Here is a 17,224-nt window from a genome sequence, read left to right on the forward strand (position 1 = left end):
AATAGCATACATACTTAGAGTCCATAGTTTCATTTGCGATACTCAATGTTTCTCTTGTATTCCTGCCTATCTCCTTATTTTAAGAATAACATTTTAAGCTCCAGAAGGTTTTCCTTTTGTGACTTTTTGGAAAGACCAGGCATCATTTTAAATGCCCTTCCATATACCTTTCTTGTCCTATGTGTGTTTCAGAGAAAGTGAGGTCTCAGAATGGAATACACAACAGTCAAAATGGGATCTTCCCAGCCAGCCATCTACAAATGAGCATAACAACTGCCATATTTGCTCCTTTGTCACACAACTTGCTTTCTTTGGGTTATATGATATGATCTACCTACCTCTCGTGCAACTTTTGTTGCTGCTACCGCTTCTCCTCTATTCTGTGCGCCTCTTAGTAGTTGTTACTCAGATACAAGTGTTGTATGTCTTCAGAGCTCATTCTAAGCTGTTACATTTTAGATCATCTCTTCAGTCTTACCAAACCTCTTTTTGGTATCTTCCTTGGTGTATATTATTCTTGCTGTATATCTGTGTATCATCAGAATAGTGGCATGTTGATCATTCCAAACCTTCTGGAATGTGACTTACAATGACATTGAAAATGACTGGCCCCAGTGCTGATTCCTGTGGTACCACACTGGTAACCATCCATGTACCTGAGCAACCCCCATTTACTATGAATTCTGCATGTTTTTTGTCTGGTCAGTGTTATCCCATTGCTATTACTGCATGAAGAAGACAATGAAGAAGCATATCTATGGGAACTTAAAATCAGAAAAGGGAGACACAGCTGTATAATATGTTATATTAAGAGAGGTTAGTCATATCAGCTGTATAAGAGTTAAAAAAATGAGAGCAGCTAGGACGTATGGCTGGGCACTAGGAAACAGAGTCATCACATACAAAATAAAAAGTTATTATTTATCAGTACACACTGTTTGTAAGACCCTATCTGGAGGGCTGTGTGTGCTGTTCTAGTGACCTGTTTTGTAGTCACAAAAGTATGACACAGTAGGTCAGCGGACTGTAAATAAATAGAATCACATGCATACCAGACACCGTATAAAAGGAGTAGCAGGTCTTGAGATATGTAAGACACAGTACAAAATGTCTGCTTGGCTAATTGGCTTTGTGCCTGGTGCGTAATTAAATGATTTTTTTTTTTTTTTGCAATCATTAGTTGATAAAAGTGATCCAAGACAGCAGACAATTGTGTGTAAGAACATTTGAAGTGGAATCCAGGCTTGTATGGAGCTCCTAAATGTTCAACATGTAAGGCAAGCTTGATAAACTCTTAAAACATGAGGTAGATACAGCCAGGGAGCTCTAGAGGTAGGGGAATTTAGAGAGAGTGATAAAAGAATGAACTGATGATTGGTTGTATGTAGCACAAACTAGCTAATTGGAAGGTACAGTAAAGTGGCAAAAAGTGGAGTTGAATAAAATTAAATGCATGTGTAGTGGCAACAAAAATATGATTTAGAATGCAGATCTTGTCAAGAAAACTTCAGAATCATTTGACTGATGGGAGAACTGGAGGGGAAATAAATGTAAGATATGTACAACAATTGGATCAGCAAATTACAGAAATAATTGACTGGCTGTATAAACAAACTAACAGAGCATACAAGGAAGGAAGAGAGAGACTCACAGAAAATACAGACACACCAAGACACCTAATAATTAAATGTCACAGTCACTGACTGAAGACATGGATTGAGAAAGCAATAGCTTTCAGAAAGGGCTTTATAATGGGTGGTTCTAGGATCTAACCAGTAGAAGATTCTGCATCACAAATAAAGCAGAAAAAGAAAGGTTTACTTACTACAAGCTGACATTTAAGGTAAGCAGGAGTAACTAATTCCTTATTTACCCCTGCTATACTGAAGGTAATAGAAAAAGGAAGTGCATGTCAGCTAACAATGAGGAAGAAGCAATACACACATGTAAGGATGCTGTTGCAGGCAAAATGCGATGATGGCCATGATGGTAGGGGATGCTCCTGCAAATATTATGAGTCATATGACACAGGAGGTGTCTGTCAGCCACCCATGCCGTGAGCAGTTTGTAGGGGTATAGCAACATGGACTGCTGCAGGCATAAATAATCCAAATTAAGAGAGAGACAGAATATTAATGAAATTAAAAACGAGAGAGCCTGGACTTAGTATTTATGCAAAAAATTAAGCTAGAGCATCAGGGAATTAAAAAAAAAATTTAAAAAGTACGGTAGAGGAGAGTAGGAATTCTAAGAAAATTTACAGAACAGTGCAAGACAAATACAATAGATAAAGAAAATGAAGGCAAATGGGTGGTGAGTAGATGTATTGGTGATTCTGATCTCTTTTTATGGGCCCAATGAGGACAGGGCTGGCATATTCAGAGAGTGGTTGAAAAAGCTGCAATCAATAAGGAAGGAAGGGGCATGATAATATGTGTGTGTGTGTGGGGGGGGGGGGATTGTAATGTAATATTGTATCCACTGAATAACAGGAAATGCACAGCAGTAGAATTTCAAAGATATAGTCAGCAGAACCTTAATAAGTAATGAGACATGTAAGTTTACTGGATGTCTGGTGGGATCTGAAACAAGGAGAGGCAGGGTTCACGTTCTACAGGTGTGAGATGAAACAGGCAGGAGATTAGACCAATTGCTAGTAGTCAGTGCAACATTTTAAGAAATTTCAGAGATATATTGTAGAGAAAAGAACTTGCTGGACCATGCAACTGTCAAAATGGACTGGGAAGAGGGCAGCCAAGTTATAAGAGGACAGATATGGAATCCCAGCCACTGGTCGAAGGTAAGTGACATCCAATGGACACAAAACATAGTAAGGGAATAGCTTGAACAAAATCCAAAAAGGGATACTTGGAATATATGAGGGGATGATATGAAAGCTGGTTTGCAAGGCAGCATCTTGAGGAGAAAAGGGAAAATAAGAAGACAAATATTTCAAAGCATGTTGGCATTGGAAGGCAAGCTAAGAGAACTAAGCAGTTAGAGCAGGACACGGGGGAAACACTGGGGGGTGAGCAGAAAAAAACACCAAACCATTAAAGATAACTGAAACAATATCAGGAGTCATGAATAAGAGCATAAAGTGCTATGGAGGACCAAGATTGTGGATGATAGGTAAAGCTGACAAACAACTGTTGATGTGGAAAAGTAAAATAACAAAAACAAAAAATAAAGCTTGGACCAGTATAATAGAGAATGAAGGGTGGGGGGTTGGGGAAGATACATACCAATGGATAAATAAAGAAACAATTCAGACTTTATTGTAGCCGCAGTCTTTATAAAAGCATAAGTTTGCAAGGCATTTTTAGTAAAAAATAGAATAGATATGTGCAGAACAATGAGGAAAGGCAAGAAATAAACCAACCAATAGTGAAATGTGAGACAACTTATTTATTTGATATTTGTTAAACAGGACAATTCCAACTGGGCAGATCCCCTTTTTCAGTGGAGACCCAATGAAAAAGCTCCAAACATAAAAATTAATATAAAGTACAAAAAAACAGGAGTTAGTAAACATAATTAAATTTCAGCATCAGATAGCTATGTAATAAAACAAAAGAACAGCATTTCAAGATAAACATTGTACATTGAGGACAGACATGTTTACTTACATAAATTTGCTGACAGACAGATATTTAGGTAAAAAGAGTGATACAGGTGAGGCAGATTAGATTGGGTATAGTACTGAAGGAAAAATGTAAAGTGATGGAGAAAGTATTTGTAGGTCAGTGGTGAGAAAAGAGGATACAGAGATGAAGATGAACCGTTTATGAGTAGTAGCAGTAGTGGAGTGGTGTTAAGCTGAGTAGAAATGAGAAGAGAAAAAATAGTAAACACAGCAGGACAGTAAGGACAGTGGAAGTGAGGAAAATAGGACATGGGGTAGTAAATAAGTAGGTTATAGAAGGAGAAAGGAAAAGTGGTTATAGGCAAGCCAGGCAGGGTTTGGATTACTGACAGGCTAGGCAGGGTCAAGGCAGGAACAGAGCCAAGTGTTGAGGAGTCCTTCATTTAGTAGCTTTTTTTTTGTAATTGTAATGGTTTGGTCTGATGTCTAGGGAGATTTTATTCTAGGCCAGAGCCACTGTGTAGCTAAATAAGCTATGGCCTATAGATTTTTTACATTTATAGATACTGAGGAGAAGTTGGTCAGAGCTCCAGAGAGAGCGGTTGGGGATATAATAGTGGATGATGGATGAGATGGATGGGCAGGATGTAGGTCTGTTTATCATGAAATGTGTAAGGGCTAGCTGAGAAAGCAAGAGATAATGAGGTAACTCAAGCCAGTTTAAGGTTTTTAGAGACAGACAGTTGTGTGTGAGTTGTAGGGTTGGTTAGCAGCAAATTTGGCAGTTTTATTATAGCAGAGTTCTAGTTTGGTTTTTAGGGTGGATTGTATGTTGGTTAGAATCAGAGAGGCATAGAGTAGAGTGGGAAGTAGATAAGCATTAGCAACAGAGAGTCTAGGGTCATTGGTTAGGATTTTTTTTTTATCGATAAAGCATATAGATGAGTAGCTAAACCATGACGCTACATGGTTTTGAGATGCCAATATGTCCACACACCTGGTACCAGTAGTATATGAACTGAATGTCCAAAAAATACTGTGTAACAAAATTTTAATAAAATACCAAAAACACGTGAACAGCACAAATAGAATTCAGTTAAGCGCTTTCACCCGCTGTATTTCGGGCTTCATCAGAACTGAACATAATCAACGTACCATTACAATTTAAAAACTATTTGGCGCCAAATACTAGGCTATAATTTAAAGTTACAGACACATACCAAGTATTATAACAAAAAATGATTAATAATAAAACCATTTTTCTAATATAATATACTCTACGTATGTAATTGTTTCAAAAGCATTAATATCATTGTGAAAATCATCTATACATATTAAGCAGTGGTTTGATACAAACAAGGTCATTTAATCCCGGGGGTGTTGAGGCATCTGTTAACAACTGCCACCACATTACTTTATACAACAAAGTTGTTTTAAAATCTCCACCCCTGGGGTCTGTCTTAATACTGTCAATTATAGCAAATTTAAAAGTGTGACCATTACCATATTTTTGAATGTGCCTATACAAGGCATTTTTTTCATCCTTCCTCTTGATACAATATAAATGATCATAGATCCGCTTATTGAACTGCCTATCGGTCTTGCCAATATAAAAAGCCATACATGTACAGCAGTTGGCAATGTATATAATGCCTTTAGATTTACAATTCCCTTGCTTATATTTTATATAGGTTTTATTGATATTACTTAATTTTATACCTTCACTTTCATTGATAGTGTGGCATAAATTACACATGCCACACTTCTTAGTGTGTTTGCAACTGGGATTTAAAACTGATGGACCTCTTTCTAAATATTTTTTAATATTTGGCCCTATTTTTTTTTACAAATAGGGGGTGACAACCTACAATCCTCGTGACTTCTTCATCAGCTAAAATTATCTTCCAATTTGATGTCATTATATCTTTGATTTTGAATGAATGAGGTCCATATTCAATAACACAAGCTCTACTGAAATTCGTAGATCGCTCTGTTTGTTGGAGCAGTTACCCACATGATCGCTGCTGTTTACATTGTAACCTAATAGTGGGATGCATTTTCTTCCCCACTCTTTTTTCACCTGCTTGTTTACTTTGGACATCATTCCAATGTCATAACCTCTTTCACAAAACAGAGATATGATGTATTCTGTTTCTTCCACCATATCAGAATACAAAGAAGTCATCCTTACAGCTCTGATTAGTTGCCCCCTAAAGATATTCCTTAACAATTTTTTAGGGTGGTTGCTAGAATATTCTAAGTAATTATTTGAAAATGTTTTTTCTATATATTCTGGACTGAAAGTTTTTCCCGTCTTTATAAATCCAAGTGTCTAAATATGCTAAACAATCCTTATTATGTTGGGAAGTAAATTTCATATAGTTACTACTAGAATTTATATATGTTAAAAATTCTTGAAGATTTTCCAAAGTACCCTCCCATAATATATAGATGTCGTCCAAGAACCTAGAATAATACTTGATGTATTTCATAAATACACTCTGAAATACAGTGGATTCCTCCCATTCCAACATTACCAGGTTTGCAAAAATGGGGGCACAAGCCGCCCCCATTGCTACACCCCTGGTCTTTTTGAAATACTTGCCCTCATAAAAAATGTAATTGTGTTCGAGGACTATACTCATCATATCTATAAGGAGACAAGCTTTATCCCAATCTATTTCTGCATACTTGTTGATACTATCTGCGAATGCATTTAATCCCTCAGGTTTTGGTATGCAGGAAAATAGGTCAATAACGTCAATAGTGATGAATATAATGTCTTCTTATATGAATTGATGGGAAAATTCTTCAAAAATTCCCATGAATCTTTTACAAGATGTGAAATTTTATTGTATATGTGTTTCAAAGAGATGTCGACTGCAACTCCCAAAGGGAAAGTTTTGGATCGACTGCCTGATAATATGGGATGAAAAGGTGGCTCCTCTATCTGTTTGTGGATTTTTGGAATGCCCACCAAAGAGGCAACTACTGGATGTTAGACTTTTAAATAATTATATGTATCAGTAGTTATTCGATTATCTATCCAAAATTACGTGTAATTTATGCCACACTATCAATGAAAGTGAAGGTATAAAATTAAGTAATATCAATAAAGCCTATATAAAATATAAGCAATGGAATTGTAAATCTAAAGGCATTATATACATTGCCAACTGCTGTACATGTATGGCTTTTTATATTGGCAAGACCGATAGGCAGTTCAATAAGCGGATCTATGATCATTTATATTGTATCAAGAGGAAGGATGAAAAAAATGCCTTGTATAGGCACATTCAAAAATATGGTAATGGTCACACTTTTAAATTTGCTATAATTGACAGTATTAAGACAAACCCCAGGGGTGGAGATTTTAAAACAACTTTGTTGTATAAAGAAATGTGGTGGCAGTTGTTAACAGATGCCTCAACACCCCCGGGATTAAATGACCTTGTTTCTATCAAATCACAGCTTAATATGTATAGATGATTTTCACAATGATATTAATGCTTTTTAAACAATTACATACGTAGAGTATGTTATATTAGAAAAACGGTTTTATTATTAATCATTTTTTGTTATAGTATTAGGTATGTGTCTGTAACTTTAAATTATAGCCTAGTGTTTGGCACCAAATAGTTTTTAAATTGTAATGGTACGTTGATTATGTTCAGTTCTGATGAAGCCAGAAATGCAGCGGGTGAAAACGCTTAACTGAATTCTATTTGTGCTGTTCACGTGTTTTTGGCATTTTATTAAAAAATTTTTACACAGTATTTTTTGGACATTCATTTTGTATACTATTGGTACCAGGTGTGTGGACATATTGGCGTCTCATGACTGTGTAGCGTTTTGGTTTAGCTACTCATCTATTTGGTTCAGTTGTTCCTGCTACACCAAACTTAGGTCTTATATCTATAAAGCATGCCAAGTTTTTGGTGATTTTTTGATACAGTTTTGTATATGGAGATCTATTTAAGCTGATCATCGATGATGGCACCCAGCAGTTTGGTATGTGGCACTGCTTTTATCTTGGTGTTGTCAAGAGGTGTGGTAGTAAAGGTTGGTTTGAAGTGGGATTGAGTTTTTGGGAGAAATAGCAGTATTTTTTGGGGGAGGGGGTTAAGTTGAAGGTGGTAATCATTAAGCCAGCTTTCAACATAATTAAAGGATTTTTGAATAATGGATTGAAGGCGTATCAGATTGTTGGAAGAGCGTATGATAGTAGAGTGATCAGCATATTGTATAAGTGTGGAATGATGGCAGGATGAATGTAGACTGTTTATAAAGATATTAAAGAGAATAGGTCCAGGGATGGAACCTTGTGGGGCACCACAGTGTTAACTGTGAGGAACTGGGAAAAGGAAGAAAGCCACTTCACTGATTGCTTTTGATTTGAAAGGTAGCTATAAAACCAGTTAAGAGTAGAGTTAGAGAAACCAATAGCAGACATTTTAGAGAGGAGTTCGGGATAAGAGACTGTATTGAAGGCTTTGGAGAAGTCAAGAGAAAGGGAGGATACTGGATTATTATTTTCCCCTGGCATTTATGATGGTATCAGTGAATGAGGCTAAGACTGTAGTTGCGCTGTGGTAAGGGAGCCAGCTGTGTCGAGTTGCAGAGAGTAGATTTTCATGTAGAAGATATTCGAGAAGTTGTTTGCATATGCATTTTTTGAGTATTTTTGAGAGAGGGGACAGAACAGCCTATAATTTGTGAATTCAACAAAGTTTCTTTCTATAAGGTACATTGTTGGGTAAAGTAAGTTGACCGCATAGCTAACTGACTGATTTTTACTAAAGAATGGGGTTCCAGGTTTGTGATACAATGACACATTTACTCAATGACATTGAAAATGAAGGTCAAACTAGATGAATGAAGGAAGTTACATCAACTGAGTGGTTTAATAAAAATGGAAAGTATCAGGTGTAATGCCGATACAATTTTCATTTTGCCAGTATAGTGACAGCAAGGTTGGAGAAAGTGCTTCGCCACTTGATAGGAAATGAACAACCATGTTTCTTAAAGGCAGATCATCTACATTTAATGGTGCATGCTGCTGAACTCTTTCAGAGGGACAAGGAAAATAGAAAGCAAGTATTGTTTTAAATAATTTACAGAAGAATTTCAACTGTGTGTCATAAGAATTCATGCTGAATATAATGCTGAGGCCACTGAAGAAGGTGGATGGTTAATATGACTGAGAATTTTTTAACGGGAACCAAATCTGAGTTATAAATAAATGGAGCTCTTACAGAATGAGCAAAATTGGTGAGATGAACAAACTGAGGGTGTCTTTTATCACCAGGACTATTCTTAATGCTTACTGAGTGTCTTGTAAAAACAGAAGAGTAAGTGAGGGCTGTCTAGAGCTAGACAAAATAAGAAGGAATTGTATTTATTCATTTACAGATGATTAATTCTTCTGGAGGATGTATCCAGCCAACATCTGGGAATTCTGGGACTGTTCAGCAGGTTCAGAAAAGAATCAGAACTTTGTTACCTCAACCAAAATATGTTATAATCAGAAGAGGAAGGAAGGAAAAGAAGGACAAAACTGAATTACCAGAAAAACAAGGCACATTTCCAAAAGGTTTTAAAGTCACTAAAATGTACGAAAAACCAAAACAAACATGATGCACAGTTGCAGGAGGTATTCAACCAAATAAACTACAACTTTTGATAACATTATTTTTATTCAAAACAACTGTAAAGCATTAAGCACTTTCATCCATTCCAATCAGGACTTCATCAGAAGAAACATGCTTTACTGAACCCCTACCTTTTATAACACACTCAAGTAAATCACATAATTACATATTTAAATCAGTGTTTATAATTCTTAAAGCCATATAAACATGTTTTTCACATTTTTAAAAGAATATTTTCTTCAAGTTCATAAAATTTATTTAAAATCCCAAAGGTGTGACAGGTTTAAATCATTAAAATATAGATTACTATAGTTTAGCTGTACATAATTTAAGAACAGGTTGACTTGAACTATAATCATTCAACCCAGGATAAGTGAAAGCATTCGGTTTGAACTGCCAGTGTAAATTCCCTGTTATCCATCCTGTTCCTCCAGATAGGAATTCAAAACTGAAATGGCTTAAGAGGTAAGATAGGGAAAATCTTAGATACATGGTCAGGAAGGTTTAACATGCTAGGGGCAAAACAGAATAGTGCATGTTATGATGCTCCCATATGTGCTACACTTAAGGAGGCACACAGAAATCAATCAAGATAGCAAGATTATAGGAGACAGCTAGCTAACGTGATAGATTTCTTTGTAACAGTAAACAAGGATTGCTAAGAATAGACTGAGGCCTTAGGGACAGTAAAAAGAATGGAGGGTGAAGTATGCTGGAGTTCAGACACAATTGTATGGCAATAAATATTGTACAAAGATTGAGAAGCATAGAAAATAAATATTTGAATAGGATGTTATAAAAAAGAAACTGGAAGGAAATAAGGGATGAGACTAGGAACACAGTGAAGAAGATGGTTTGTACATATCTAGAGTGTAAGATGGACTTGGGAGATGAACATATCACTACAGGGTTACCTTTCACAGAGTTAATCGAGAGTGTAATCTGCAAAGAGGGGACTGACAAGACTATTATATCTGTGACCATTTACAGCAAGTAACCAAGTAGCCCAAGTAAGGAAGGATGGTAGAAATATGGAAGAAAAGGCAGAGACAGTGCAGTCACTGGGAGAAATATGGGATCAGACACAGAAGGGTAAATTAATGCATATATATATATATATATATATATATATATATATATATATATACATATATATATATATATATACACACACACACACATATATATATATATATATATATATATATATATATATATATATACATATATGGGTTTCGTTCAGAAGCTCGAAGTACTGAAATCTCGAATTTCAGTATTTTGAGCCCAAGAAGCCGAATCCACATAATAGTTTAGAAGCGCAAAATTTAAAACCTCGAATACCGGAGGTTTTGAATTTTGCACTTCTAAGGTTCTTCTATGGTCATGTATTCAGGTAAGTGTGTGTGTTTGTGTGTGTGTGTGTGTGTGTGTGTGTGTGTGTGTGTGTGTGTGTGTGTGTGTGTGTGTGTTTTAAGGGGCTTGGGTAGGGGCTGTGGTGTGTGTCAGTGTGTTTTGTTGCTGTGATGTGTGTGTGCGAAGAGAAAGTAGCTTGTGTGGTGGTGTTTTGTGTGCGTTTGTATGTAGTGCGACCTCGGAGTGAGAATATTTAAGTAGGGTGTGTGTGGGTGGAGCAGTCCCCCACATGGGGGTGCAGGGGGGCTTGCCTCCCTGAGTAGAGTGATTGTGTGTGTTTGTGTGGTAGATGATGTGTGTGTGTGTGTGTGTGTGTGTGTGTGTGTGTGTGTGTGTGTGTGTGTGTGTGTGTGTGTGTGTGTAGTAAAACCGCAAAATTCAAAACTTCCAGTATTTGAGGTTTTGAATTTCGCAGTTTTTAGTTTTCGTTGTTTTGTGGATTCCACTTCTTGGGCTCAAGATACTGTAATTTGAGATTTCAGTATTTCGAGCTTCTGAAGCGAATCTATATATCTATCTATCTATCTATATACATATATATATATATATATATATATATATATATATATATATAGGCTCCTAGGTGAGAATGTGTTTGAGAAGGCATTCAGTAAATTAAGGTTATAATGGAGAAAGGAGGACCTGAAGTGGACAAAGGAATGGTTTGGAAAGGAACATTATAAATTATGCATTTGATAAGGGGAATAGCATCTTTGGTGATCGATACAGAAAAATGTTTTACAGGTGGTACAGAACCCCAGTAAGGATATGTCAAGAAGACTGTCATCTATCTACGAAAAGTTGGAGGCATGGAGAAGAGAATACTGACCAAATATATAAATTATGGGCCTGTAGGAAGGTTATACAACTTTTAAGAAGGGCCAGAGATATATAGGAGAAAGTCTTGGAAAGGAAGATCCCACAATGTTACAAGTTATGTCTTCTAGGTGTAATGAAAATGAAATGTTGGTCTATAGAAGACGTGCAACTTTTAGCTAGAGAGGTGAAACAGATAAGAGCAAAAGCATGGACAGGTATGGGAATGGAACAATACATTGAAAGGACAGCATTGGTGGACATGCAAATACTATGGAATGGACAGCAAGGACAATCAGACAAATGTAAGACAGGAACTGAAAGATGGATAGGGAGGATAAGGATAAAGTATGAGGGGGGGATCACCAAACATAGTAGCAGTAGTGCTGGATTAAAAAGGATGATGGACAATCATAAGGAGAAGATGATGAAGAGCTCAATATAGGTAATGTGGCAATATGAAGGAGAGCTTGGGGGACATGGTCTACTGAGGCCAGGAGACAATCATTAAATGCTAATGATGCAAGAAGTGTGTAAGGTGAAGTGCCATTCGGGAGCAAAGGAATGAAATGAATATGGGAGGATTGCTGGATGTGCTTGTGATGAGTGAAAATAAAGGCAAATCTTGTATATGTGGTACACAAATAAAAGGTACACAGAAAAAGGGTAATATTATGTTATACTATGCTAAAATGTCACGTGAAGGTTAATGTTACATGTGTGTGCATAAGAAAATGTTTTGTCAGTGGTACACTGGATGATTTTTTGTTTAAGAACTATAACAGAAAGGATGAAATTTAAAAAATCATAGACTTGATGGAAGACAGTTGAGAAAAAGCATGCTATACTTCATGGGAGACCATGGAGTACAGTGTATTGCCATCTTTAAAAATAAGGAAGCATATTTGTTTTGAATATTTTTAAATACTTGAAAATACAATTGGACAGTACAGAATACACACCAAATACATTATTCAGAGCAAGGGTGGTAGATTAGTAGAAGTGGTATTGCAAAGAGATAATAGTGAAGAAATTCAACCGTCATTGATAACAACATAATCCATATGAAAGTTTATGTAAAAAAAGTTTTTATTTAAATAGGATCTGCAGCACATGTCATAACCAGAGAAAATAGCAAACACAGTAGTTTAAGTGGTGCTTATCAGCCGACAGAATATGTGATTTTGCATTTTTATGACTTCACTTGACGAATAATACTGCTTTCATTGCATGCCAGTGTCTCTTCTCTTAGCATAACACATATCCTAGTCTTTCGATACCAGCTGTGCATTGGCATTAAGTATGGACTAGTCACAAATCCATAGATTTCCACACAAGATACTTAAACAGCTCCCATACAAGGATAGCCTGTTCTGGTACAATGAAAGACAAGATCCACAGTGCTGATAGATTGCGCCCTGATGCCACATTGCAGCAATTCCACATGGTCATCCTTGCTAACACAGTGAACTTGGCAAGTATTATAAATTCTAGAAGCTACTGCTGAGTTATATGAATCTCTGCCTACTGCCATCTACTAGTGACTTGTCTGAAACTCTCTTCCTAGTTCTTTCAAATAACACTTGGTTTTGCTGCCTCATTCACACCTACTGAGCTGATCTCACTGTTTGCTGCATCATGTAATGCTAATTATAAGGGTAAGGGTTGCCTTATCTCATTCAAGCCTACAGTACGAGAAAATCAAACTTCACACAGTGGTTTTATTTCACTGTGACTTTCACTTTACAGAATATGTGGTATTTAGTACCATAGATAAACAGTTTGAAAGTGAGAAAATGATTTTAACCGAATAAGTATGGAAAACATGTTACTTTCATTGTTGAGATGAAAAGATTAATCTTACGTGTATTTATTCATATTCTTTATTCAAAGTTCCAGTTAACTTCTTTCCACCCTGCTGGTAGTCAGGAATGTGACACCATTAATTGCTGACAGTTAATAATGAATGTCCCACCTCACTGACGGCTGGCTGTTACTAATGAACTATGTAAATGTAGTGTAAGTGCCTTTTTGGGCAGGTATCAGGAGATGGTCCTTAAAGCTGGTGTGTATTACCTTCTTTACCTATATCTAAATGCTGAGTTTCTTTGAGTGGCATCAATAAACTGGAACTTCCCCACCTCATTATAGACTTGTGCAATTTCACTTTAGGTGTGTACACATGCTCAACTTCGCTTTAGGTGTGTGCACATGCTCCAGTTTCACTTTAGGTGTATACACATGCTCAGTTTCACTTTAGGTGTGTACATATGCTCAACTTCACTTTAGGTGTGTGCACATGCTCACTTTTACTTTAGTTGTGTACACATGCTCCAGTTTTACATTTAAGATAAATGCATGTGCAGTTAAGGCTAATACCATGCATTTGGGGTGGGATTACTTCCAAAAATTTTAAGTCAAGATAAGTGACAGTTCAGGGAAAATTTAATACAACTTACAGAAGGCCCATAATTAAATATAACTCTTTATTTTGTACTTAGTCAGGAGGAGATCTGGCTGTTCCTCATAAGTATTTAAAGGAAGTTTACAAAAAGAATAATGGAATCAGGACCCTAACATTTTAAGCACGTCTAGAAAATGTAATATATTTTCCATCAACTATTGCTAGTTGTGCGATAAACTTTGCCTAGGATATTGAGTTCTTCATGATGAAGAGGTTTAACTTTTATTAATCATTTAACTGTTACATCTAGAAGGATATCACATGGAAGAAATTACACCTTTAAGGATTGCTAAATGTAGAACCACATTACGACCAAAGTTCATTACTGAAAACATAGCTAAATCATCAAATAAATTACCATTGTATTTTAGGCAGAGTAGTTCATTGGAAACATGTAAAAAATCATTAGACATTTGGTTTGGCCCGAAAATGTATTCTTAGAATAAGGAGTCCATATTATGATGATCACTGACCTTTATGCAGGCTTTATACCTCTCAACCATACACTGTTTTTTTCAGAATGTCCAGATTTTTTACCTTATACTTTTGGTCCATTTTTCATAAAATTGTGTTTTTCTGGCAAATACGTGGCAAATCTTTAAAGACTGAGGTCCGAAAATAATGACAGGCATTTGAGTTTCAGACTTTATACCCTTCAGAAAATTCATGCTGATGCAAAACCTGTTATTCTATTTTCTATTAACTTTTAAGTTTGTAAGAATATATTCAAAAAGTGTCCCTATTGTCGGTCCTTTGTCCCCCCATTATTTGTGGCTTTGTCCAGATTTCTGGTCTAAGAGATTGAGAGGTATGGCAGTCCTATAAACTGTAAAATGTTATTCATTTGTCAACAATATATACAAACATGGCTCAGCTACTGATTTTCAAGGACATTATGGAAAAATGTCTTATTCAGAATCACATAGTAGGCAAATAATAATTGAGGGATTTCAGCTCACAATTGCATGATGAAGCCTGTTAGTTGCTCAGAGCCTTCACCCTCTGTGCTAACTGAAATACTGAAGAGAAAGAAAATTACACCAAACCAATTCTATTACTGGACGTTACATTTGGAATACAAGGAAGGATTGTATACATTTCATTACACAGTGCTGGTCTAGTGAAGGAATGCACAAAATGTAATAGAGTAAGTGATGCAATTTTTGTTACTGAGGCTTTGAGTTGAAGACCTTGCCCCATGCACAAAAATTAAAACAAGAGGTAAATAATCTTTGCATTCACAAAGTCCAGTATTTGGTATATAAATGCTACACAGTTATTAAGGTAGATGATAAATGACTACATGTTCTTTATTTTCCCAGGAGAGCCCCACACATGCTGTAAACATTGATGGAGCAGTGAACTATAATAAGAACTGTGGGGGGATACGGGAAATTAATGAAAAAGGCCTAATTCATGGAAATCTTTCTACAGAAATTTCATGCTCAAACCAACAACTTCAGAAAACAGGCTCCTAGCTTTATTTATAACTATAGCTAGTGAGTTTTTGCATAACAATCTGACAATGAGAGCCTTACCTATAAGAACATGTTAAGCAGAGACAGAGCTAGAAGTGTCAGGTACAGTGTTTCAGGTGGTACATTAAATTTATACTGTTCTAAGTATATTGCTTACAAAATTATATAGTCATCAGTTGTTACAATCAGATTTTTTCTAGACACATCTGTATTTCTATTTTACCTCTGTAATGTCCAGGACTGGGAATGTCTAATACTTTCACTTGACCAAAAAGCTTGCTTATGCAATTGAACAAAGTAAGAAATAATTTAATGCACATTTTTGGATTACAAATGACAGTGCTTTCCCAGATTTACCTTGTCATGGCAAAAGCTCTATTCACTCTTTCTTCCAGACCAGATGTTCCAATCGCTTTCCACATCAACCAGAACTTAAATGCATCACCTCGTCTGCTGCACTGAATGGATTTATCACCTACATCATAACTGACATCATAAAACTTATCCTGCTGGAACAGGTATGAGGCCTTGGCAGAGTGGCATTTTTGTAGCAGACCCTGAAATAAAAGGAATATATTACTGTTATGAGTAATAATTATTATTATTCTTATGAAGTCTAAAACCTACAAATAGGAATGTAAGGCTGGGCTTCATAAGATCTTCACAGATCAATAGCTTATTAAGTACCTATGAACATATGAACTATTTCACTTATGCATTCAAATGTGCTCAAAGGAGTTCAATGCAGTTTTACTAGCACAGTACAAAAAGGGTGAGGGCTTACCCTAGACAATGACCACTGGAACTTAGATACATGACAGGAGAGGTTTCCAAGGACAATGAGCATTTCAATGAATATTATTATTCATGATATGCATGGTGGGCCTGGAAGTTACCCTTGTGCAATAAGCATTACTATCCATGGTTTGGGAATGACATGGGGTGTTCCTGTATAATCAGCATTATTCGTGACATGCAGGTGGCATGGGGTGCCACTGTGAATGAATTTTACTATTTGTGATACAGAAGATGGCACAGGGTGTCACTCTACAATGAGAATTACAATTCATGATGGTGAGTGGGGTAGCATGGAGCATCCCTGTATAATGGATATTGTTATTCCTGATAAAGAAGGTGACCTGTGGTGCACTCATGCAATGACTATTACTATGATATGGGGGGGGTGGAATGGGGTGTCCTTCTACAGTGTGTGTATTACTATTCATAATATAAGGAGGTGGCAGAGTGTGTCATGATAAAATGGTTATCATCATTCAGGATATGGGATGTACCTGCACAACGAGTATAAGTAGTCATCATATGGAGAGTGGCATTTAGTCATATTTGTTAAGCAGGGTACAGCATTGATCCACATGGACCTTTTTTCAGACTCTGCCTGGTTGATTTGCTTGATCAGAGCCAAATAATGGGCAAATAGAGGTGGAGGGAGTCAAACCTTGGACTACAGGGTACACCTTGTTAGCAGCTCATATCCTTAATCCTTTGCACTAACTGCCAGACCTGAGATGTCCCTATACGATAAGTATTATTCATAGTAAGGAGGTGGGATACAGTGCCTTGTGCAATGAACACTGCTGTTTATGATATGGAAAGAATGATGGGATACCCCTAGGCAATGACCATTTCCATATACATTGGGGTGCTAGAAGGAAGCCTTAGGCACTGAGAATTACTGTGTACCATAAGAAGTTAGAAAAAGGGATCGGTAGGACAAGCACAGCCATTATCTTCCATGGCAAGTAGGCACTGCTTGTGCGTGTCTGTGCACAATGGCTCTGCGTTTCGTTACAGCTGA

The 17,224-nt window shown here is 36.5% G+C and overlaps 1 protein-coding gene across 3 annotated transcripts in view; it reads right to left on the bottom strand.

Moving 5' to 3' along the window:
* GADL1 (glutamate decarboxylase like 1) overlaps positions 1-17,224 on the bottom strand; it is a 1,864,133-nt gene that overhangs the window by 1,078,111 nt on the left and 768,798 nt on the right. For all 3 annotated transcript variants that reach the window (XM_044066666.1, XM_044066664.1, XM_044066665.1), the window contains one exon: positions 15,766-15,965. In XM_044066666.1, coding sequence (XP_043922601.1) covers positions 15,766-15,965 — 200 coding nt within the window. The remainder of the gene's footprint in view (positions 1-15,765; positions 15,966-17,224) is intronic.

The sequence above is a fragment of the Protopterus annectens genome, chromosome 3.part1 (genome assembly GCF_019279795.1).
Source record: "Protopterus annectens isolate FY-2018-M chromosome 3.part1, PAN1.0, whole genome shotgun sequence".
Lineage (NCBI taxonomy): Eukaryota > Metazoa > Chordata > Ceratodontiformes > Protopteridae > Protopterus > Protopterus annectens.